Source organism: Ostreococcus tauri (assembly GCF_000214015.3).
Source record: "Ostreococcus tauri WGS project CAID00000000 data, contig chromosome 05, whole genome shotgun sequence".
NCBI classification, from domain to species: Eukaryota; Viridiplantae; Chlorophyta; class Mamiellophyceae; order Mamiellales; family Bathycoccaceae; genus Ostreococcus; species Ostreococcus tauri.
The window spans coordinates 706816-727517 of record NC_014430.2 but is presented as its reverse complement, the minus strand read 5'-3'; the positions used below and the strand labels follow the sequence as shown (position 1 = coordinate 727517).

Here is a 20702-nt window from a genome sequence, read left to right as displayed (position 1 = left end):
GGGGGGGGGCTTCGGGCGCGGCGCGGGACGCGGGTGGTGGAGGTGCGCGCGATGCGCGCGCCGAGGCCGCTGAAGGGTGGGTTATTCGCGAATCCCGAGCTCGTGTATCACGATGAGTCGGGGAGGAAGGCGAATCTGTTGACGCACGAGTTCGGGGAGGACATCGCGGCGAAGCTCGGGACGAGAGCCGCGTTTCATCAAACGTGCGTCTGTCGCCTGGACGCCAAGGGCGACGACGGCGAAGACGCGTGGATCGAGGTCGACATCGCGGGACCGGCGTTGGATAACTACGAATTTTCCCCTGGCGGCGTCCCGCTGTGCTGTGCGCCCGTGAGCGCCGCCGAGAGAGAAGGATGGACGTCGACGGTCGAAGAGCTCGTCGACGCGTGCAGCGAGGACGAGCTCGCGCTCGCTCGAGATTTCGCCGATCGCGCCTACGCGTTCCTCCAATCCTAATCCTAGTCATGTATACTCGATGTAGTCCGGCTCCCGCACGCGATCGCGCGCGATCGCGATGTCCATCGGCGTTCGCGCGGCGACGCGCGCGGGCTCGAAGCGCGCGCGGACGTCACAGTTCGTCCGTCGACGGGCCGTCGCGAGCCCGAGCGATGGGCGCGAGCGTTGCGGTGGAGACGTCGGTGCCGTGCGCGAGCGAGCGCACCGACGCGGCGTTCGTGCGGCGTCGTCGTTCGTCTGCGACGAGGAACTTTTCGCTCTCGAGCGCACGAAGACGCGTCGTCTCGCGCGCCGCCGACGCGTCGGGGCGCGCCGTAGAGTCGTCGTCGTCGTCGTCATTTTCGTCGTCTGCATCGGGCGTCGCGTTCACGTTTCGCGCGCACGAGGCGTCGACGCGAGAGGCGTTGGCGCGGCGGTGCGGCGCGGCGTCCGCCGTGGAGACGACGACGAAAACGAACGAGCGGTTGGGCGTGACGACCACGACGGACGTTTGGCGCACGCCTCGATTACGTCGCGTGCGGTCGACGTACGTGGACGGAGGGGAGGCGGCGCAGATTTTTAATTTAGTGGCGTACCCAGAGCCGAGCGCGCCGGACGCGCCGCTGCTCGGCGTGGATTTAATTTGCGTCGGTAAAGGGAACGCGAGGAAGATTTTGATCGGCGTGGATTTGCAACCGATGTGTCGGGACATGGATTACGCTTCGGCGTACGTGCCGGATCTCTTGGCGGTCGTGGGAGCAGGTGGACGTGCGTCGACGGCGGCGGCGAAGCTAAATGCGACGACTCCGTCGAATAAATTTTACGAGGACGCTGAGTTCTTCTCCAGAGGGATGTTCTTCGCCAGGCCCGAAAGCGCGAGCGAGGACGTCATGCGATGTTCGCTTGACGTCGTCGAGGCGTACGTGGACGTGTGGCTCGCACGCTTGGATGAGGCGGAGCGCGAAGCGGAGGCCATGGATGGCGCGTGTAAATTTGGACTGGCACTCGAGGATGTGCGTCGATGCGTACTCACGGAAGAGACGGCGCGAGCGGCGCAGGATGCGCACGATGCGTGGCAACTTACACACGATCCCGCGATTCCGATGTTTGCGAGCTGGTACGGCGAGGATTGGGCGCGCGAGTTCGCGGAAACGGTTCTGTTTCCAGGCGCAAAGGCGTAGAACTGTGAAAGAAAAAATTCCAACGATGTTACAATTACGGTAAAGAATCATTGTGAATGTGTAAAATGTAAAAATTAGTTTGATAGAGCATCTTCGCTTCTGCACATCATCGCTTTTGGTGGCGAATGTTTTTCATTGCGACGTACGCGAGGACGATCCAGAAGAGCCAAATGCCGAAGACGGCAAGAATGTTCGTTGAAAGCGAGTGTTTGACGCCATAGAAGTCTGAAACGCCGACTGCCGTTCCGGAATCATCGACGAAGACCTTCGGCTCGCCGTTGTGGAAATGATTACGCATCTGAGCTTGCCAGCCGTATCGCACGAAGAGCGTGTGGCGATACCACGCCCATCCTTTCGGCATCGATTCCGGGCGGATAATGAGTCCCGAAAATAAAAGTTGAACGACGTTATACACCGGCAATAGCGTGTTCGCCGAATCCATATCAGGCGCGACGGCGGAACAAACGTACGCGAGCGCGATCCCACAGCTCATGACGCCGTAATTAATTATCCAAAAGTAGAAGAAATTACCCTTGATGGCGCAGCCGAGAAAGAGCATCATCTGCGCAACGAGGCTTACGGGGATCGCCAACAACCCCTCTTCGATAATCTTGTACGCGATGTACGATAGTAACGGGTATACGCCGTCGTCTATCTCGCGATAGAACATGGCGCGTTCCATCACCACGGATGGCATGTATCCACTCGCCTGGAAACTCGGCAAGATGTTAATCATCGAGAGCAGACTCGCGACGTTCAACTGCGTCGACTGTTCTTGCGCATCACCGCTCGGTGCACCAATTTTCCAAAAGAGAGACATCATGACAAAACCGAACAAGATGTTGCCAGCGCTTCTTGCGGCAACGAAATCTGGATTTTTGTAGTTGTACCGAGTGCGATACTTTATGAGCGTGACAATTTTTGAAAGCGCACCACGCGTGACCTTCGGTTGTGGCGGCGGTGGAAGCTGTTCCTTCGCCCTCGCAGCTCTGACTGCACCTTTGTTAGCATCACCAGCCGAGCTCTTCGCGAAGGCACCGACGCAATCGACGTCATCGCTTGCAACAGCGCCAACGTAAAAATCTGCCATGTTAAATGACTCGGTGTACTCATATCCCAGACCATGGAAGTATGTCGTCACCGTGTTCATCGGTCCCGCGAAGGCGACGCGACCCTTCTTGAGCATGACGAGTGAATCGAAAAGACGGAACGCCTCGGAAGTGGGCGAATGAATCGTCGCAATGACGGTGACGCCAGAGTCCGCGAGCTGCTTCAGAATCTGCACAATGTCCAAAGACGTGGCGCTGTCCAAACCACTCGTCGGTTCGTCCAGGAACAGCACATCTGGGTCAGTAATGAGTGCCAAGGCCAAGTTTGTGCGCTTCGCCTGACCTCCGGAGATACCTCGCGACAGCGAGTCTCCCACGACCACGTCTGCACACTCCCCGAGGTTCAAGTCGTCGATGATCCCCGGCACACGAGCCAAAATCTCAACGCGCTCATCCTCGTTTCTCGCCCGGAGTTCGGCCCAGTAATTTAGCATTTCCTTAACCGTGAGCGACGCCAAGAGCGTGTCTCTCTGCTCGACGTACGCCGCGCACGCTCGGAAAGACTCCTTCGTCGCCGGCGTACCACCGTAGTACACCCCGTTGCCCGAGACTTCTCCGCTCGTGACGCGAGACGTGATGACGTCCAGCAGTGTCGTCTTACCCGCCCCCGACGCGCCCATGAGCGCGTGCACGCGACCGTGCTCGAAGACGCACGAAACATCGGTCAAGAGCTTCAGCCTGTCCTTCGTCTTCACATTCGTGACCTCGTACGAGACGTTATCGACGACGACATCGAGCGCGTGGCGATTGGACTTACTCGTGAATGAGCTCTGGCTCCCTCGACGAGGCAGCGAGACTTCCACGGACTTGGTTCGCGTGGTTGAGTCCATGGCGCTGCGAGGAGTGAGGGCACGAGCTGGCGGCTGACGGCTGACGGCTGGCGGCTGGCCAAGGGGAGCCGAGGTCTCCTCGATGATATCTCTGAATCACATCAACTCGTGCACATTATTAGTCAAAGACATCGTCGATGTCTGGAGCTTTCGAAGCGCTCGCGAGCGCCAATCGTTCTCTACGTCGTCGAGTCTTTTCAGAAAATGTACGGTCTCAAGACGGGTGGATTTTTCCAGAATCCCGAGAACGTTGCCAAGGATCCGCTCGCACTGAGACATGAACGGTTTTTCGCTAGGAGCGCAGAACACTGACGGGTCATCGCGTTTGAACGCACGAAGGGCGTCGAATATACCTGTGCTAACCAACTCGCTTCGCACTCGAAAATTTGCTCCGGCGCTTCGAATTGAGTCGGCAAGCATGACGGTTCTCTCGCCGTGCTTGACGCCTGAGAGAGGACATCCGGACGCTATGACGTCTTCACGTTTCGTATAATTAGGAAAGTTCATCAAGTGAACGGTCACACGACGAATGAAGGCTCCAATTTCGGCGCTCACGGTTGGCGGAGCAAAGTAAATTATGTGCTCTGGATTTGACTCGCGCGAGAGATCCGGACGAAGTGGTGGAAGCGCGAAGGCGGCGAATTTCGTCGCTTCAACGCAAAATATGTGCTCGAAAACTAAGTTGGCTTCGCACCAGGGAAGCAGACTGCCGTTGATCCAAACGCTCACTCCATCGATTGACGACTCGCTGTCAACGCGTGCGATCTCAACTCTGCACGTCGCGCACCATGTCGACTTATCGCTCACAACGCGAGAGACTACCACCTTTTTCTCGAGCGATGTCGATTCGCCTGCCGACGCCACGCGTTTTACGCGAACTTGCGCGTCGTCAACGCCGTCTTTCTCCGCGTCAATCTCCATCAGCGTCGCATCGATCTCCGTCGATTCCATCGCCGCGCGGGCGCGTACAATGAACCCTTCGTACGTTCTCCGAAAGAAATGAACCACCTCGACGCGACACGTGAACGATATTTGCATAACCGTCCGGCCGGTCCACGCGTTCCCATCTTCATCTTCGATCACTTCGGTCTGCACGTCATCGCGCGCGCCGCGAGCGATTCGTATCCGAATCGTCGTTCCGAGCGCTACCGGTGTTCGAAGCTCCACTGCGACGCCGCCGTCCGCGTACGCCCGCGCGGCGTCGACAATACCGTCCAACACGCGTTCTGGGTGGCTCATCATTCGTCGCTCGCGCGTGACTACGGTGAAGATGACTTCACCGTCATCGCGCGCGCGGAGCTCGGCGTCCAGCACGCGCGCGAGATGACGGGGCTCACGGAAACCACGCGTTCGACGCGCGACGAGGGCGAGTGCGCGCGCACAGAGAGGGTACACGTACGCGGCGTCGAGGACGAACGGGTCTGACATGGGCGAAGCGCGCCGAGGAGTGCGGGTCGTATGCGGTGGCATCGCACGCGCTCGGCGCGGGATTGGCGCCAAAACATTTTGCGTCTTGATTAATCATCGTAGAGCTCATCCGAGTCCTCGTCGCCGAGAAATAGGGCGGAACCGACAACACCGGCGCGACCGGTGGCGCCAAAGGTGACGAGACCGGGTCGACCCGGACCGACGACCCATTCCTCGGGGGCGTCTTCGTCTCCGTCCGATCGATCGCCGAGCGCCTCGTCGAGTGTTTTGAGCTCTGCCTTGGGCTTGGATTCCACCGCAGGCTTGGACGTTGGCATGTCCTCGAACTCATCGAACTCAGGCCAGCCGAGATCGTCTAAAACCACGCCCTGGCGACGCTCGCCGAAGCGGTCGTCCTTGAGAATGTCGGCAAACTTTTCAGCCGCGGTGGCGCCGAACTCATCGTCGCGATCGTCGCCCCAAAATCCGCCGCTTCCATAATCGAAACCGTCGCCAGGATCGTCGTTGAAAGACGAGCTTCTCCTACTCGATCGAGAGTCCGCGACCGCTTCGATGACCACGAACGAGTTCGTCAGCGCGGCGCAGAGCTTGACGTTGTTTCCATTCGTGCCAATAGCGCGCTTGACGTCGAATTCGCTCACGTAGGCGGTAAACTTGGGGCGCTGCGAGCCGTCGGGGAAAGACTTTTCTACCGACTTGACGTCGGCCGGAAACAGTGCCGCCTTGACCACCTCGGAGGGGTCATCGCTCCAATTGATGAAGTGCACGACCTCACCACCGGCGCGCTCTCTGATGCGCTTCAGTCTCACCTGATCGACGCCGACGCACACGTCGATCGTGTTCCAGATGGACGAACCTGGAACCGGAGCGACAGCAACCTTGGTGATTTTACCGGCGATGCGCGCGATGGCCTTGATTTCAACGTCGCCCTTGGCGATCTCTGGCACTTCGTCGCGGATGATCGCCGCGACGACGGCAGGAATCGTCATCGACAGTACCACAGGCGTTTGCTCGCGTCCCGTGAACAAGTTTTGATCGACGTCGAGGACGTAGCACGATACCTCGTCACCCTGCTTGAGCTGACGGTCGTTAAATAACTGCAGCTGTTCCTCGGGTGGAATCACACCCGCGGCACCGTCGGCGATGTCCACCATCCAAGAGCCATCCTCTGAGCGGAACCTCGTGGTACCCACGCACAGGCTTCCGATTTGCTCGACGTAATTCTCCGTCGCCATTCGCGCCACGCCGCTCTTCATCTCCTCAGACATGTATCGAATCAGCGTCCGCATGCGATTCTGACGACGAATGTTAAAAGTGAAAAATTTTGTGTCGTCGTACTCGCGCTCCACCGTCCCCGAGCGTCCGAAAACTTGCACCAACACGGCGAACCGCCCGCGTTCGACGTCAATGTCCACGCTCACGTCCAAGCGCGCGTCCCTTCGCTCGCGCTGGATCAACCTAAGCGCGCTCCCTGGAATCTCCTTATACATGGTCGTGATCGCTCGTGCGATCGCCTCGAGGTGCATCCCGGTGTCCGCCTCGTATCCAGACTTGTCCTTTGCCAGCGCTCGTAATCCGTTGACGACGGCGACGCGTCTCGCCAAGTCATCCTTGCTCACTTTCTCGCTCGCCGGTCGCAGCTCGGGATACTTCGCCTCGAGTTCCAACATCCTCTCCGTCGTGCTCGCCTCCTCGCGATCGGCTCTCTTCGCCCATGACGACCCCCACCCATCATCGTTCACGTCCTCGCCGTCGTCCTCCTCCTCGCTCCGTCCCCATCCGCCCGCTTCGTCCACTCGCGCTCGTCGCTCCCGCATCCTCGCCTCCGCCCGCGCGTCCGGTCTCTCCACCGACACAACCCTAGAATTCCTCCACGACGTCGCTTTCTTCACGACCTCCTCCATGGGCGCCATCATCGACCGATTCGCGCTCTCGTGCGCCAACACGCGCTCGAGCAACGCGCCCTTGGACCCGCCCAATTTCAACCCGTACCCTCGGCACAGCGGTTTCAACCCTTTCTCCACCGTGAGCGCGGACAAGTACGCGCGACGGTCTTCCAGCCACGGATCGCTCGGTGCGTCATCGACGGCGGCGTCGTCGGCGTCGGGCGCGGCGGCGGCGCGAATGGATGTCAGAAAAGCGGCGGCGCGATGTTTCGGTCGTGCGCGACGCGCGCGCGCGATGAAACGCGCGTTCGGTGGCGCGCACGCGGCCCGCATGGTTATGTGCGAGCACGCGCGCGATGCGGTCGCGTGCGGCGACGGGCGTCGACGTGTGGAGACGGAACGCGGGCGACGCGAGGGGCGACGCGGGCGAGACGCGAGGCGCGACGGCGCGAGCGACGATTCGGCGCGCGCGCGACGCCGAAGACGCTGATGGCGTTCGAGTGTCCGTGAATTTCAAATCACTGCGCCCCGGGGGCGACGAGCTTCGGCTTCTTCAAGAATTGTAAGTTGCCCGGAACGAACTCGGCGACTTGGTCCTCCGGGAGCGTCATGAACGGGTCGAACGGGTCGCCGTACGCGTCATCGAACGGCTGCATCGCCCACTCCACCCGCGCCGACTTCATCTTCGGATACAAACGCTCAAAGTTCTCGATCAATACCTCCGCGCGCTGCGCCAGACATATCCGCGCCAGGTCCACGCTCGCGCGCTTATCGCCCGCGTCCGGGACCTGCAGCGTCCCGACTCCGTTCCACACCACGTTCATCGGTCCCACTTTCTTCACCATCAAGTTCACGCTGAACGGATCGCTCCCCTCCACCTTTTCCAGCGCCGGGAACCCTCTCTGATCGTTCTCCGTCATGCCCTTGGACGCGCTCGCGCGCTTCTTCGAGCTCTGTGTTGGTTTTTCATCCTCGGGCCCAAACTCCTTCAAGAATGCGCCGCCCTTCTTCGCCCGCGCGGCGACGCGCGCGCGCGCCGGAGCGCCCGCGCGCGGGACGACTCGCACCGCGGTCGCCATCGCCGTCGACGCGGGCGCGACGCGACGCTGGGTCGATCGCGCGCGCGAGGTTTTGTGTCGAGTGACGTCGACACGATGCACTTTATGACGAACGATGCCATCAGATCATGTCGCTCGCGGTGAAAGCGCCGTGTGGTCGCGTCGCGCGCGCGCGCGGACGTCGACACGCGTGTCGAGCGTCCGCGCCCACGCTCTACGGCTCCCCGGGCTCGCGGTCGCCGTTGGTGAATTGGTATTGCCACGAGATTGGCTTGGACGTGCGCGCGCGCGCGCCGAACGACCCGAGCAATCCGCACCCGTTCGGCCAGGTCCCCGCGCTCGAGGACGATGGATTAACGGTATTCGAATCCGGAGCGATCCTCATGTACCTCGCGGACGCGTACGGCGGGATGGACGACGCTAAGAAGCGAGCCGAGGCCGCCGCGTGGGTCGTCTGGGCGAACGCGACGCTCGACGGCGTCCTCTTCATCGAGAACGAACGCGGCGGCGTCGTGGACACCGGCGCCAAGAACCCGAACCAAAAGCGTTTACGACGCTTAGACGACATCCTGCGCGAGCGGGAGTTCTTGGTCGGCGACGCGTGGGGCGTCGCCGACTGCGCCGTCGCGGCGTACCTCCTCTACGTCCCGCAGTTTTTCCCACGCGTCTCCTGGGCGCCGTATCCGAACATCGCCCGCTACATGGGTCGCAACTGCGCCCGCGACGCCTACGCCCGCGCGTTCGGCGCGGACGTGCGCGCGGGCATCGTCGACAAGCTCGAGCGCGACCTCGCGTCCCGGTGACCCCGCGTGGGCAGCACGATCCCATACTGTACCTCCACAGACCCCATATCGTGGACACACCCCGGCCACCTAAACCCTACACCCGACACTTCACGGCACTTTTGTGTCGACCGTCCCGACGCTCTCGACGCGTCGTTTCTCGGCGCGCGCGCGCCCGGGCGCGATTCTCCACCCGCGATCGATCGCGCTCGCTCCCGCGCGCTCGCTCGCGCGCCCGGCGCGGGCGACGCGCGCGCGAGCGAACGCGCGAACGCCGTCGCGGGCGGTGAATCGCGACCGACCCATGGACGTGCGAGGATCCTCGGAGAGCGACGACGTCGACGACGAGACGCACGTCGCGGCGCATCACGCGGAGGCGTCGTACGCGTCGTTTTGTAACGCGGCGATCCTGAACGCGGCGCGTCGAGCGGAACTGTGGACGGATTCGAAGAGTTTCGTGGACACGCGGGCGCGGAGTCCGCCGGCGACGCTCATTCGGGCGCTCGCGGGGTCGAGGGCGGCGACGTGCGCGAAAGCGGCGAGGGCGTTCTTGAATGAACACTTTGAGAGTGGACCGAGAGATCGGACGCGGACGCCGGAGTTGAGCGATTGGCGGGAAGATGTGGGAATGACGAGGGAAGCCGCGTGCGCGGAGAGCCGGGCGTTCGCGACGCACGTTCACGGGTTGTGGAGGGTGCTGGCGAGGTTAGACGCGGATGATGAGGAGGAGGCGGAGACGGAGACGCCGATCGCGATCGTGAGCGGTGATGGGTTGAGTTCTCCGGAGAAGGCGGAGGCGGCGAGAGCGGACGAGACGGTGAAGCGGACGACGAGTTCGAGAATCCGTTTGCCGTTTCCCGCCGTCGTGCCGGGCGAGCGGTTTCGGGAGACGTACTACTGGGACACGTACTGGATCGTCTTGGGATTGCTCGCGAGCGAGATGCACGCCACTGCGAAAGGTGTGACAAATAATTTGTTGCACATGGTGAACACGTACGGGTTCGTCCCGAACGGCGCTCGCGTGTACTACTTGAACCGCTCTCAACCGCCATTGCTGACGTCGTGCGTGGCCGTCGTGTACGACGCGACGAAAGATCTCGCGTGGTTGCGACAATCGCTTCCGATGCTCGTGCAAGAGTACGCGTATCTCACTCGACCGGAGAGAATCATTAACGTTCGTGATCCGGAGACCGGGGAGATTCACGCGCTCGCGCGGTACTTCGCGAACACCACGCGTCCGAGGCCCGAGAGTTACAGAGAAGACGTCGAGCTGGCGCGACGCGCGACGAAGAACATCCGAGATGGCGTCGAAAAGCTCGAGGCGAAGCGAACGATTTATCGTCACCTCGCGAGCGCGGCGGAGAGCGGGTACGATTTCAGCTCGAGATGGTTCCTCGACGGCGACACTCTGGAGACGATTCGCACGTGCGACATTATTCCCGCCGACTTGAACGGTTTCATGCTTCGTGTTGAGTCAGAAATTGTCTATCTCGCGCGCGAAATCCTGGTCACGATCAAACCCGAGGATGAGCTCTACGCCGAGCGACTGTACTTGACGCAGGTTCTCGAAAAGTTTTCGCACGCGGCTGACGCGCGCCGAAGAGCCATCAACGCAGTTCTCTGGGATGACGACGTCAAGCGTTGGCGAGACATGGCGTTCAAGCCGCGCCAGGCTGAGGACGCGCGAGCGATTTATCGCGATGTGTGCGATCTCAAACCGGCTTCTCAGAGCCCTTTCACGAGCGATTTCACCCCGCTCTGGTGCGGCGCTGCGGACAGAGACAGCGAACGCGCGTACGAAGTCGTCCGAGCACTCAAGGAATCCAAGCTCGTCACGGAGAACGGTATCGCGACTTCACGTATCGAGAGCGGACAGCAGTGGGATTGGCCCAATGCCTGGGCACCGACGACGCACATGATCGTCGAGGCTATCCAGATATTTGCTCCTAAGGAGGAGGCGTACGCCAAGACTCTCGCGCACGCGTGGATTCGCACCGCGCACGCGGCTTGGAAAGAGACCGGATACATGCACGAGAAATACGACGTCCGCGCCGACGTCCATGGTGTCGGCGGAGGCGGAGAGTACGTCCCTCAGCGAGGATTCGGGTGGACGAACGGCGTGACGCTCCGTCTGATGTCGCAGTACGGCTTCCCATGCGGCGACGAGCGATGACCGACGACGACGAGTCATACGCAGTACAATAATGAACGATATAAAACGGCCACGAAGACGCGCCTTCGGCGCGTCGATGTATTCTTTTGAAGATTTTTTTGAAAGACATATATTTTTGAGGGCGCGCGGCATTCACCCGTCGCGCCGTTGTATTAACCACGAAACGATTCATCCAACAACCTCACCGTCGCGCCGCGCCTCGCGACGCACTTCGCGACGCGCGGTAACCATCCATGGATCCACCCGGACCGGACGACCCCGCCACCGCGCGCGCGAGCGCCTCGGACGAACTCTTCGTCTTCGACGACACCGCGCAAAGACTCGTCGCCGAGCAAAAACCGTGGACCCGTGACCCGCACTACTTCAAAAAGTACGTCGACGAACGCGTTGATGCGTTGATTTCATTCGCGCGACCTGAATGTGACGCACACGCGTCGTGCGTGGACGAATACGCCGCTGACGTCGCGATGTTCGACGCGCAGGGTAAAGATCTCAGCCTTGGCTCTGATGAAAATGACGCAACACTGCGAACGGGGCGGAGAGATCGAGGTGATGGGGACGCTGCTCGGGCAGACGCGCGGCGACGCGTTCGTGGTGACGGATGCGTTTGAGCTCCCGGTCGAGGGCACGGAAACCAGGGTGAACGCGCAAGCAGAGGCGTATGAGTACATGGTGGAACACGTCGGAGCTATGAAGCGGACGGGGAGGGGAGAGAACGTCGTTGGATGGTATCACTCGCACCCCGGGTACGGGTGCTGGTTGTCGGGCATCGACGTGAACACACAAATGTTAAATCAGAGGTACAACGAACCGTTCATGGCGATTGTGATCGATCCCACGAGAACGTGCGCGCAGGGTAAGGTTGAGATCGGGGCGTTTCGAACGTTTCCGGACGGGTACGCGCCGCCAGACGAGGCGTCGACGTCGAAACAACAGACCATTCCGCTGAGTAAGGTTGAGGACTTCGGCGTGCACGCGAACAAGTACTACTCCTTAGACGTGAGTTTTTTCAAGAGCTCTCTCGACGCTCGGAGTTTGAATCCACTCAAGGAGCAGTACTGGGTGAACCCTCTGAGCTCAGCGCCGTTCTTGAATAATCGCAGGCTCGTCGCCGGACAAGTTTGGGATATCCAGAGTAAAATCGCGAGCGCTGAGCAGGCGCTCAAGCGTGGCGGCCCGACCGGCGCGATGCCGAGAGCGGCCGCGGACGCGCCGGAATCCCCGATCGCCGCTGCGACGCGCGACGCCGTGGCGCTCGCGGTCGAACAATCAAAAGGTTTCACCGCGCACGCGGTGAAGAGTGCGCTCTTCGACGCCGCGCGCGCCGTCGACGCCATAAAATCCCTCGACCAGATGCAAATAGACTGATCGAATCGAGCGCTGCGATTTGACGCATCGATGCTTGTAATTCTACGCCGCTAATCATTCTTTTATTACACATCTTTCCGCTCTGCTACGAAGCCGCCGACCCGCTCTCCGCCTTCTCCCGCTCCGCCATCTTCTCCTCCAACGCCGACGCCAACGTCCGTAAATCGTGCTCCATCGCCCGCACCCAATTTTCAAAGTCCCCGATCGCCCTCAATTCCTTATCGAACGCCTCCATCGACTTTGCCCACGATTCCGCGCGCGCTCTCAACGCCGCCGAGGTCTCGCTCAACCGCCGCGCGCTCTGCTCCACTCTCTTTTGATTTTCAAACGCCGCCTGCGCTCCGGCGTGCACGGGTTCGGTGAGCTCTTCCGTGAGCGCGTTCACGGACGCCAAAGCCTCTCGTCGGAGCGTCTCTGTGAGCGAGACGAGCAACGTTAGTCTTTGATTTCACGATGGTGTTGATGCGCTCTTCGTGTAGTATTCGCGCGCGAAGACGACGCACGAAGACGACGCACGCACCGACATCGCGCTTGACACGGTTTTGACTCGAGCGATGGTCTTCGTAGAGTTTCTTGAGCGACATTATCGTCGAGAGGCGCGGTGTGAAGTGCGAGACGAAGCGGCGACGCGGGTGTTCGACAAAGATTGTTGACTCACAAAATGTGTCACTTTGAGCTAGACCGGCGACGATGTGGCGCCGAGATGGGCGACGATTGTCGTCGCGCACACGTTGTCTTGCTCGTACCGCGCGAAAAATGGATCGCACGTGTCCTGAACGTTTGGACGTCGTCACGGATTTTGTGCCACGAGCGCTCTGAGCTGCAACAGGTGCACGACCAAAATCATGACGTGCCAATTCTCGTGCGGTCCCCACACCCCTGGAATAGCCAGGAAAGGCTTGTGATTCGCATCAAATCTCGCGCACATCACAAAGTACAGAGGCGACACGATCTTGGAGAGCACCTGTATCAAGAGCATCGTCTTGAAGTCTTGAATCGCTCGCCACTCGACGACGCCTAAGAATACAATGTTTAACAAAATAAGCGTCATTCGTCGCCGACGCATGAACATCAAAACCCGCTTACTCTTCTGCGTGAACGCCGCCACTTGCATCGCCACCATCAACCCGAACGTGATCACGGCCCCCCACTGCGAGAAACTATGAATGCCTTTGGTCCACAAAATCGTGTGCGACGTGAACCCCCACGATATCCCAATAAAATCCAGCGCCAGCGCCACGTCGTACCCCAACCGCGTCTTCCACGGCACCATGTGCAGACACACCGACAGCGCGTACGTCAACAGCGTGCACTGAATGAACAAAACCGCCTCCTCCGGTACGCGCGCGTGATATCCCAGAACCCGTCCGGTCAGCGCCGACACCAGACACGCGAAGTGCACCCACCCCCGCATGAGCGGCCGTCCCTGCTCCCCGCCCGCGTACGCGTCGTGTCGTCCAAAGTGCGTCGCGTAGTGCGACGCGGTGTCCAGGAGCTCTTTAAAATCCACGCTCGAGCTCCGTCGCGCGTGCGTCGCCCCATCGCGTTCGAGCCCCATCGATGCCGTCGCCTCCGTCGCCGTCGCCGACGCGGGCGCCCGCGCGCGCGGTCGCGGCGGACGACGCGCGCGCGGCGTCGCCATCGTCGCCCCGCGCGCGCGCGAGCGCCCGAACGCGCGCGCGCCCGAGTCCCGGTCCTCGCGCGCGCGCGCCGTGGTCACCCCTCGAAAGGCGTCGACCGGTGGATCGATCGCGTCGAAAGGTGGACGTCCCTTTCGACGCGCACGGTGGTCACCTTTCACGGGATCGATGGCGTCGACGCGCGCGCGCGAGTGCGTCGCGCGGCGTCGCGGCGCGTCGCGGCGACGCCGAGGCGGGCGATGCCGCGCGCGTCGCTCGGACGGTGTTACGTCGCGCTGGAGACGACGGCGGCGGCGGCGAGGGAGGTGCGACGGGGCGATCTCTTGCGCATTCGGGCGAGCGATGGGCGAACGCTTCGAATCTCTCGGGCGACGACGGAGGCGGACGGCGAGCGCGATGATGCGGCGGCGAACGGGACGTTCGAGGCGACGTGCGCGGGTGGATCGGCGTTCGCGCGCGCGTTCGTGGAGTTGGGCGCGCGCGGGACGGCGACGGCGGTCGGGACGCGCGGCGGCGGCGGCGGCGACGGCGACGGCGACGCGAACGGCGCGATGCGGGCGCGCGGGGGAGGGGGTACCGTGGTTTTGATCGTTCGGTGTGAGGTGTCGGTGGTCGGGACGGCGATTGGGGGGTGGGGGCGATGCGGGCGCCACGCGCGAATCGTCGCGGCGACGCACATGACGAGCGCGCGGGAGAAGACGTCGGAGGAATACGACGATGAGGCGCTTGATCCGACGCTCGAGAGTGGTTTTTGCGGTGTTTTGGGATGTTGTGCGCACGCGGGTGATCGTAGGGCGACGATGAGCGCGACTTTGGAGGAGTTGCGACCGGAGATGAAACGGGAACACGAACCGGTGCGACGGGCTGTCGATGGCTATCTGTGCGCCGGGGACTTGCCGGAGGATGTTTTGAGTCGTATTTTAGGTTTTTTGGACGTCAGGTGCGCGGGCACTTTGGCGGCGACGTGTCGAGGGTTTCGCTCGCGCGTCGAGGAGACGTCTCCGGGAATGGCGCTCACGCTGCATCCGCACCAACGCGCGGCGCTCGGATGGATGCGACGACGCGAGCGCGCGCGATTGCCTCGCGTTCAAGATCCTCTGTGGAAGCGTTTTGAATGCGATGACGGACGTGTGTTGTGGTTAAACACGATAAAGGGCGATTTGAGCGACCAGCATCCTGAGGTACACGAGGATTCGCAGGGTGGTATGTTGTGCGACGAGCCCGGCTTAGGAAAGACCGTCACCGCTCTCGCGCTCGTGTTGGCTCGGCGTGGTTGGCGTCCGTCTCCACCGCCAGGTTGCACCGCGCGAAAGATTGGAGAGAGGTGGTACTACGATGAGACGAGCTCGGCCTTCGGATCGCTCGGTCCGACCGTGATGGATGGCTCTAGTGCGTCGACGTCGTACGCCGAGACACCGCCGGCAAAGTCAACGATGAGTCGGAACTCGTCTCGCGGTGATTCTTCCGGTCTTCGACGAAGCAGACGCTCGAACGGGGGCACGCCCGTTGGATACTTCGCCGCTGTTGCGAAAAATGGTCTGGACGGAACGGTGAACGGGCGCGGTGCGAAACGGTCAGAAAGGGAGGAAAAGCGCGCGCACGAGGAGTTGGCAGCGGCGACGGTTGAGAATCCGGATTGGCGGGCACGCCTGGAGTGCTCGTCGCACGCTGCACCGATCGGATTCATCGCTCGCGAGGGGATGAAGGAAGATTCGGCGCGTCTGGCTAGAAATACGACGCACTTCGAGGGCGTACTGCGCAATTGTTTCATGTACATCGGTCGCGAGGCGACGTGCGATGTCGTGGACTACATTTTAGAAAACACAACAGAGGTTTCTCACGCGATGCCGCTGTCGATACCGCTGTTTCGTAGGAGCTCGGACCATCCACCGCTATTTCACGCGCTCGGTTTGGTCAAGTACGACGGCATCGGCAAGTTGGAAAACGCCTTTCCGTTCGCCCCACCCGGACCGTGTGAGGACGATCTCATTTTAGACAAACAAGCGCTTCACGACGCTGTGTGCGCCGTAGATAACAGGCGAAGAGGCGGGGAGACCACACGCGTGTGGTTATCCAGAGCGACGTTCATCATCATTCCGAGCGTTCTCATCGAGCACTGGCTCACGCAAATACGCATTTGCACCGGCGGTGATGCCGCTCGATGGATCCCGCGCGTTGCAGTTTTGGATAAGTCTCCAAAGAACGACAAAAAGGAGGGCGAGGTAAAGAGCGAAGGCGCGTGGGAGCCTACGTATATGTTCGACTTCTCGGATATGGATGCGAGCGATTTGGCGAGCGATTTTGATATTGTCATCATGCCCATCAATCGGCTGTCGACTGAATTTTCAAAGGTGGATTCACCGCTGTTGCGCATCATGTGGCAGCGAGTCATCATGGATGAGGGTCACCAGCTCGGCGCGACTCTAGCGATTACGGCCAAGCTTTCGGTGGCTTGCGCGCTCAAAGCCCACGCTCGGTGGCTGATGACAGGCACGCCCACACCGAGCACGCTCAAGGGAGACGGCACGGCGCATCTGCAGCCTCTTCTGGGATTCCTTCGCCAGCCACCTTATGGGAACAGCACTGCGCTCTGGTCGAACGCGGTGCAGCGACCGTTGGAGGGTACGGATCGATTAACACAGGTCGACGCCGTTCTTCGTCTTGGGGACATTTTACGTCGGTGCATGGTTCGCACGTGCAAGTCGCACATTTTGTTGCCGCCCATGAAACGCACGACGACCATGTTGAAGTTTAGCGACGTACACGCCGAGTCTTACAACGATCTCGTCGCGCACGTCAAACGATCGTTGCTCTTGGCTGATTGGGGGGATCCGTGTCACGAAGAGTCTCTACTCAATCCCAAGAATGTGCTATCAGCGTCGGCCGCGGTGACTAACCTACGAGAAGCCGCGTGCGTGGTTGGCAAGATGCCAACGACGTTTGATCCCGATGAATTTGATGAAACGATTCGTGATTTGCATCATTATCTTAAAAAGCGGGGCTTTGGTGAAGAGGAACGCAAGGCGCGTTGTAGGCGCGTGTCGCCCATGTTGATGCAGTGCAAAGGAACGTGCGACTTGTGTGCGCACGAGGTGATCATGCCACTCGTCACACCGTGTGCGCATATTTTGTGCTGCGGCTGTGTCATGCACGGTCCGCCCAAGGGAAAGACGCTGAACGGGGTCGAGAACGCGGTCGATGAACCGGATCTCCCGCCTGGGATAGTCCGTGCTCCTCGTGGGTGTCCGGTGTGCGGTTCTGCCTATGTCATGCAGCGAGAGAACCCGTACAACTCCAACCCAGCACAAGCCGTGCCCGAGGATCTCATCGAACTTCAACCGTCGTACATTCAGCACCCGTGGAAAGTAGACGAGAGTCGAGCCGATGGCGTGTACGCACAGGGTGAGAGCTCCAAAGTGGACCATTTGCTTGCGCGTCTTCGAAAGATTGGTGCCGCTGTGGACGAGGAAACGTTGAGGCAGCAAGACGAACGAGACGCCTTCTTCGCACGCGAGGCGAACGGGCTCGCCGAGGACACGCCGGGATGGAACGGGTCGATCAATCCAAACGCGCGGCCACAGACCAATCGACGAAAACGTCGACGCCTAGATGTCGCCTTGCCGCTCAAGGTGAGAGATTTCAAACCTTCCATGCCGCCGCCCAAGAAGTGCATCGTGTACAGTAGTTTCCGTCCGCATTTGGACTCCATTGACTTGGCGCTTTACGGCGCACGTGTTCCGCACGAGAGCATAACGCGCATTGGACAAACTCGGTTTGAGCGCGAGGAGGCATTGAAAACGTTCAAGAACGACCCGGACGTCGCCGTTTTGCTTTTGAATCGCGCGGCCGCGGAGGGATTGGATTTATCCTTTGTTTCGTATGTTTTCCTCATGGAGCCTCTGTCGAACATGTCACTGGAAGAGCAAGTCGTCTCTCGCGCGCACCGCATGGGTCAGATGGACACCGTCCACGTCGAGGTGCTCGCGATGGAGAACACCGCGGAGGAGACCATGCTCGACGTGCAGGCAGAATTGTTGCGCAAACCGATGACGAAGAAAGAGCTAGAATTGGCGGGTGAAACAATCAACGAAGCTGACGCCGAGGAGAACGACAAAGAAGACGAAGCTGACGTGGCTCCGACACTCGTCGTCGAATCGCTCTCGCGCAGAAGAGTTTTGGAGCGTCTCGCGCTCGTTCCTTCGAAAGCATCGGACGAAGCTGCGGCTAAAAGAGCCAAAGCGGTGCAAGATCACTTCGCTCGGCTCGGAGGCGACGGCGGAAGCGGTCGCATGCTCGGCACTGGCAGAACAATCGGCGAAGTAGAAGAGGAGTACTCGACTCGCAAGGCGCTCGAAGAGAGCGCGGCCGAGTTGGCCGCTAGGGGAGGCAAGGCGCCGGACATTGGAAGCCCGATCAAGATGAACGGTCGCGCGACTAACGCTGAAGACGCATCGTCGTTGGCTACTTGGATGATGCGCGTGCGCGACCCCACGGATGGTGGTTCAGTGAAGGAGTTCACGTTACCCAACGGCGCGAAGACGACGGTGTCGGCCATGCGAGCGCGCGTATCCACGAGACTCGGGGTCGGTTTGGAAGATTTTACCATCTTTTGTGGATTTCCACCGAGAGCGCTCACGGAGAAGGACTTGTCTACGCCGATTTCTCTGCTCGGCATTCGTCAGAACGATTTGATCAGTCTACGTCGCGCAAGCGCGACGGAGGAAGTGGCGCCAGACGTCCCAGTAACGACCGTCGTTACCAGTACGAAACGTAAAGAAGCACCGCGGGAAGCAGTGAAGAAATTCGTAGACACGGCTGTTTTGGACTCCCGCGTGCAGCGACGACTGGCGAGCGCGCTGAAGGCTTCGGAGACGAGCACGGAGATGATGCTGCAAGATCCCGACCTCATCGACGACAGCGGCGGCCGTGGTACCGCGGCGACGATGTCGCTCGATCTCCTTCGAGCGGCGGAGTCCGGATCGAAATCCGCGGCGAACGACCCTGTCGTACGTTCGCTCCAAGACGCGTTCAGGTCCATAATCGACGAGCGCCGCCGAGAAACCGAGGGCAACGCCAAGTGCGCCGCCGTGTGCGCGGGAAACGTCGCCTTCTCCTCACTCCCCGACGGTCGTCTCGTGGTAAAATACCGTTCCGACGTCGGGCAGGGAAAAGCATCGATGACGGAGCGCTCGGACTGCGTGCAGGATCTCCCGGCGGCGATTTTACCGTTCGTCCTCGCCGTCGTCGCCTCGGACGCGAAAACCGCTCGCGAAAACCTCGCACCGGCAGCGATGGCCGTCGCGAGCCCACGCGTGTTCTGGGCCGTCGTTCGTCACGGCAACGTCGGTCCGAGCGGTCGTACGTTCACGGAGGCCCTGCGATCCCTCGCCCCGGGCGTCGCCGACTGGGACGCCTTGACCGCGCGCGCGCGCGCGTCCAACCCTCGCTACGCCGAGTACGACACCTCCGGTTAATCACACCCGTCCCTGTGGGCCGCGTGACCGACGCCATGAATCGATAGATCGATCGTTCGTCCACGTCTCGCCCGCGCGCGCGACGCGGCGCCGCACAATTCACCCCTCGACCCGCCGTCGCGCACCGCCGCGCGCGCCGCGTTCGATGACGCCCGCGTCGAGCGAGCGACGACCGACGGACCCATCGAGCGCGGCGCTCGCGCTCGAACGCGCGCGCGCGAACCACTTGGAGGAGGAATTACGTAAAGTTCGCGCGAGCGCGGAGAAGCTCGCGCAAACGGTGGAGGCCGAGGAGGAGTTCTTAGTCCAAGCGCTCAATCGTAAGCTCGAGGCGGCGAACCAGGAGCGAGAGATCTTAGCGCGCGACGCGCAGAAGCGAGAGGGGGAGCTGGTGGAACACCTCGAACGACGGTTGCGGCGGTTGCAGGATGAGAAGTGCGCGCTGGAAAACGCGCTGGAGCGAGAGCAGGAACGGATGATGCATCGACTCACGACGGCGATCGAGGAGCTCGGGAGGGAGAAAACGCAGGTGGCGAAGGAGCGCGATCGGTTGTCGAAGGATTTAGAGCAGAAATCGAGCGAGACGATGCGGTTGAAGGAGGAGAAGGTGCGGTTGGAGAATACGTTGGAGAGCGAAGAGGAACACATCGTGAACCTGATGCAGTCGCAGATCTTGGCGTTGTTGAAACGGAATCGATCGTTGGAGCGGCAGGGGAAGGGGCTCGGTGGAGCGGTGAGCGATAGCGAGTACGTGAGCGACGATCAGTTGGGCTCGCCGAGGAGGGGGTCGTTCGGGAGAGACGGGTTCAGAAGAGACCCGTTCGCGAGACAACCGGGTTCGTCCATGACGTCGCCGTTTGCGAGCGACAGGGAATCGCTGAGTCCAGGGCGGCGTCAGATGCAGCAAAGCGCGTCGCACGCCGGAAGCTCCGCGCCTCCGAGCGCGAGATCTACCAGCTCGGAACCGCGCTCGCCCAGAACGAGCTGAGTCGCGCTCGCGTGAATACTTTTTGTCGTTTCAGAGCACGTTTTGTAAATTTTATACAGTACGGGTACACTATCTCTTTTTGCTCACCCCCGCGAGCGCGGCGAACGGGTTCCCGCTCGCGTACCGCGGCGTCGATGAAATCGTCTCGCGCGCCGCGCTCTTTTGCGTCGCGCGTCTCGGCGCGCCGCTCGCCGCCCCATCCCCCACTATCGACGACACCGACACGGTATACGACGCCAATTTCTTCTTCTTCCCCTTTTTCTTCGCCTTTTCCGTCTTGAGCGCGCGCGTCACCGCCTTGGTTCCTTCGTCCCTCGCTCGGCGCGCCGCGTCCCGCGTCGCCGCCGCGT

At 61.1% G+C, this 20702-nt stretch overlaps 14 protein-coding genes across 14 annotated transcripts in view; 7 read left to right on the top strand and 7 right to left on the bottom strand.

The window, feature by feature from the left end:
- Positions 1–51: 51 nt before the first annotated feature.
- OT_ostta05g04390 (unnamed product) lies at positions 52–456 on the top strand (the record flags this gene model as incomplete). Its single annotated transcript, XM_003079499.2, has 1 exon — positions 52–456. One exon carries the CDS (start codon positions 52–54, stop codon positions 454–456), a length of 405 nt encoding a protein of 134 aa, XP_003079547.2.
- Positions 457–608: 152 nt separating this feature from the next.
- On the top strand, positions 609–1616 carry OT_ostta05g04380 (Ferredoxin-dependent bilin reductase; the record flags this gene model as incomplete). The annotated part of the gene is made up of 1 exon (XM_003079498.1): positions 609–1616. One exon carries the CDS (start codon positions 609–611, stop codon positions 1614–1616), a length of 1008 nt encoding a protein of 335 aa, XP_003079546.1.
- Positions 1617–1722: 106 nt separating this feature from the next.
- On the bottom strand, positions 1723–3555 carry OT_ostta05g04370 (ABC-2 type transporter; the record flags this gene model as incomplete). The annotated part of the gene is made up of 1 exon (XM_003079497.2): positions 1723–3555. The coding sequence occupies one exon, from the start codon at positions 3553–3555 to the stop codon at positions 1723–1725; it is 1833 nt and encodes a 610-aa protein (XP_003079545.2).
- A 96-nt stretch (positions 3556–3651) lies between these two features.
- On the bottom strand, positions 3652–4983 carry OT_ostta05g04365 (hypothetical protein; the record flags this gene model as incomplete). Its single annotated transcript, XM_022984358.1, has 1 exon — positions 3652–4983. One exon carries the CDS (start codon positions 4981–4983, stop codon positions 3652–3654), a length of 1332 nt encoding a protein of 443 aa, XP_022839098.1.
- An 89-nt stretch (positions 4984–5072) lies between these two features.
- Positions 5073–7202, bottom strand: OT_ostta05g04360 (Ribosomal protein S1, RNA-binding domain; the record flags this gene model as incomplete). Its single annotated transcript, XM_003079496.2, has 1 exon — positions 5073–7202. The coding sequence occupies one exon, from the start codon at positions 7200–7202 to the stop codon at positions 5073–5075; it is 2130 nt and encodes a 709-aa protein (XP_003079544.2).
- A 185-nt stretch (positions 7203–7387) lies between these two features.
- On the bottom strand, positions 7388–7948 carry OT_ostta05g04350 (unnamed product; the record flags this gene model as incomplete). Its single annotated transcript, XM_003079495.1, has 1 exon — positions 7388–7948. The coding sequence occupies one exon, from the start codon at positions 7946–7948 to the stop codon at positions 7388–7390; it is 561 nt and encodes a 186-aa protein (XP_003079543.1).
- A 107-nt stretch (positions 7949–8055) lies between these two features.
- OT_ostta05g04340 (Thioredoxin-like fold) lies at positions 8056–8730 on the top strand (the record flags this gene model as incomplete). The annotated part of the gene is made up of 1 exon (XM_003079494.2): positions 8056–8730. The coding sequence occupies one exon, from the start codon at positions 8056–8058 to the stop codon at positions 8728–8730; it is 675 nt and encodes a 224-aa protein (XP_003079542.2).
- Positions 8731–9013: 283 nt separating this feature from the next.
- On the top strand, positions 9014–10882 carry OT_ostta05g04330 (Glycoside hydrolase, family 37, conserved site; the record flags this gene model as incomplete). The annotated part of the gene is made up of 1 exon (XM_003079493.1): positions 9014–10882. One exon carries the CDS (start codon positions 9014–9016, stop codon positions 10880–10882), a length of 1869 nt encoding a protein of 622 aa, XP_003079541.1.
- Positions 10883–11115: 233 nt separating this feature from the next.
- OT_ostta05g04320 (JAB/MPN domain) lies at positions 11116–12250 on the top strand (the record flags this gene model as incomplete). Its single annotated transcript, XM_022984357.1, has 2 exons — positions 11116–11252; positions 11365–12250. 2 exons carry the CDS (start codon positions 11116–11118, stop codon positions 12248–12250), a joined length of 1023 nt encoding a protein of 340 aa, XP_022839097.1.
- An 85-nt stretch (positions 12251–12335) lies between these two features.
- Positions 12336–12834, bottom strand: OT_ostta05g04310 (GCN5-like 1; the record flags this gene model as incomplete). Its single annotated transcript, XM_022984356.1, has 2 exons — positions 12336–12664; positions 12771–12834. The coding sequence occupies 2 exons, from the start codon at positions 12832–12834 to the stop codon at positions 12336–12338; spliced, it is 393 nt and encodes a 130-aa protein (XP_022839096.1).
- A 206-nt stretch (positions 12835–13040) lies between these two features.
- On the bottom strand, positions 13041–13892 carry OT_ostta05g04300 (unnamed product; the record flags this gene model as incomplete). The annotated part of the gene is made up of 1 exon (XM_003079490.2): positions 13041–13892. The coding sequence occupies one exon, from the start codon at positions 13890–13892 to the stop codon at positions 13041–13043; it is 852 nt and encodes a 283-aa protein (XP_003079538.2).
- Positions 13893–14129: 237 nt separating this feature from the next.
- OT_ostta05g04290 (SNF2-related) lies at positions 14130–19364 on the top strand (the record flags this gene model as incomplete). Its single annotated transcript, XM_022984355.1, has 1 exon — positions 14130–19364. The coding sequence occupies one exon, from the start codon at positions 14130–14132 to the stop codon at positions 19362–19364; it is 5235 nt and encodes a 1744-aa protein (XP_022839095.1).
- Positions 19365–19509: 145 nt separating this feature from the next.
- OT_ostta05g04280 (Protein of unknown function DUF2046) lies at positions 19510–20352 on the top strand (the record flags this gene model as incomplete). Its single annotated transcript, XM_003079488.2, has 1 exon — positions 19510–20352. The coding sequence occupies one exon, from the start codon at positions 19510–19512 to the stop codon at positions 20350–20352; it is 843 nt and encodes a 280-aa protein (XP_003079536.2).
- Positions 20353–20421: 69 nt separating this feature from the next.
- The window catches only part of OT_ostta05g04270 (unnamed product), a gene marked incomplete at both ends in the record, with an annotated part of 419 nt that continues 138 nt past the window's right edge, over positions 20422–20702 (bottom strand). Inside the window, one exon of the mRNA XM_022984354.1 lies at positions 20422–20657. Coding sequence (XP_022839094.1) covers positions 20422–20657 — 236 coding nt within the window. The remainder of the gene's footprint in view (positions 20658–20702) is intronic.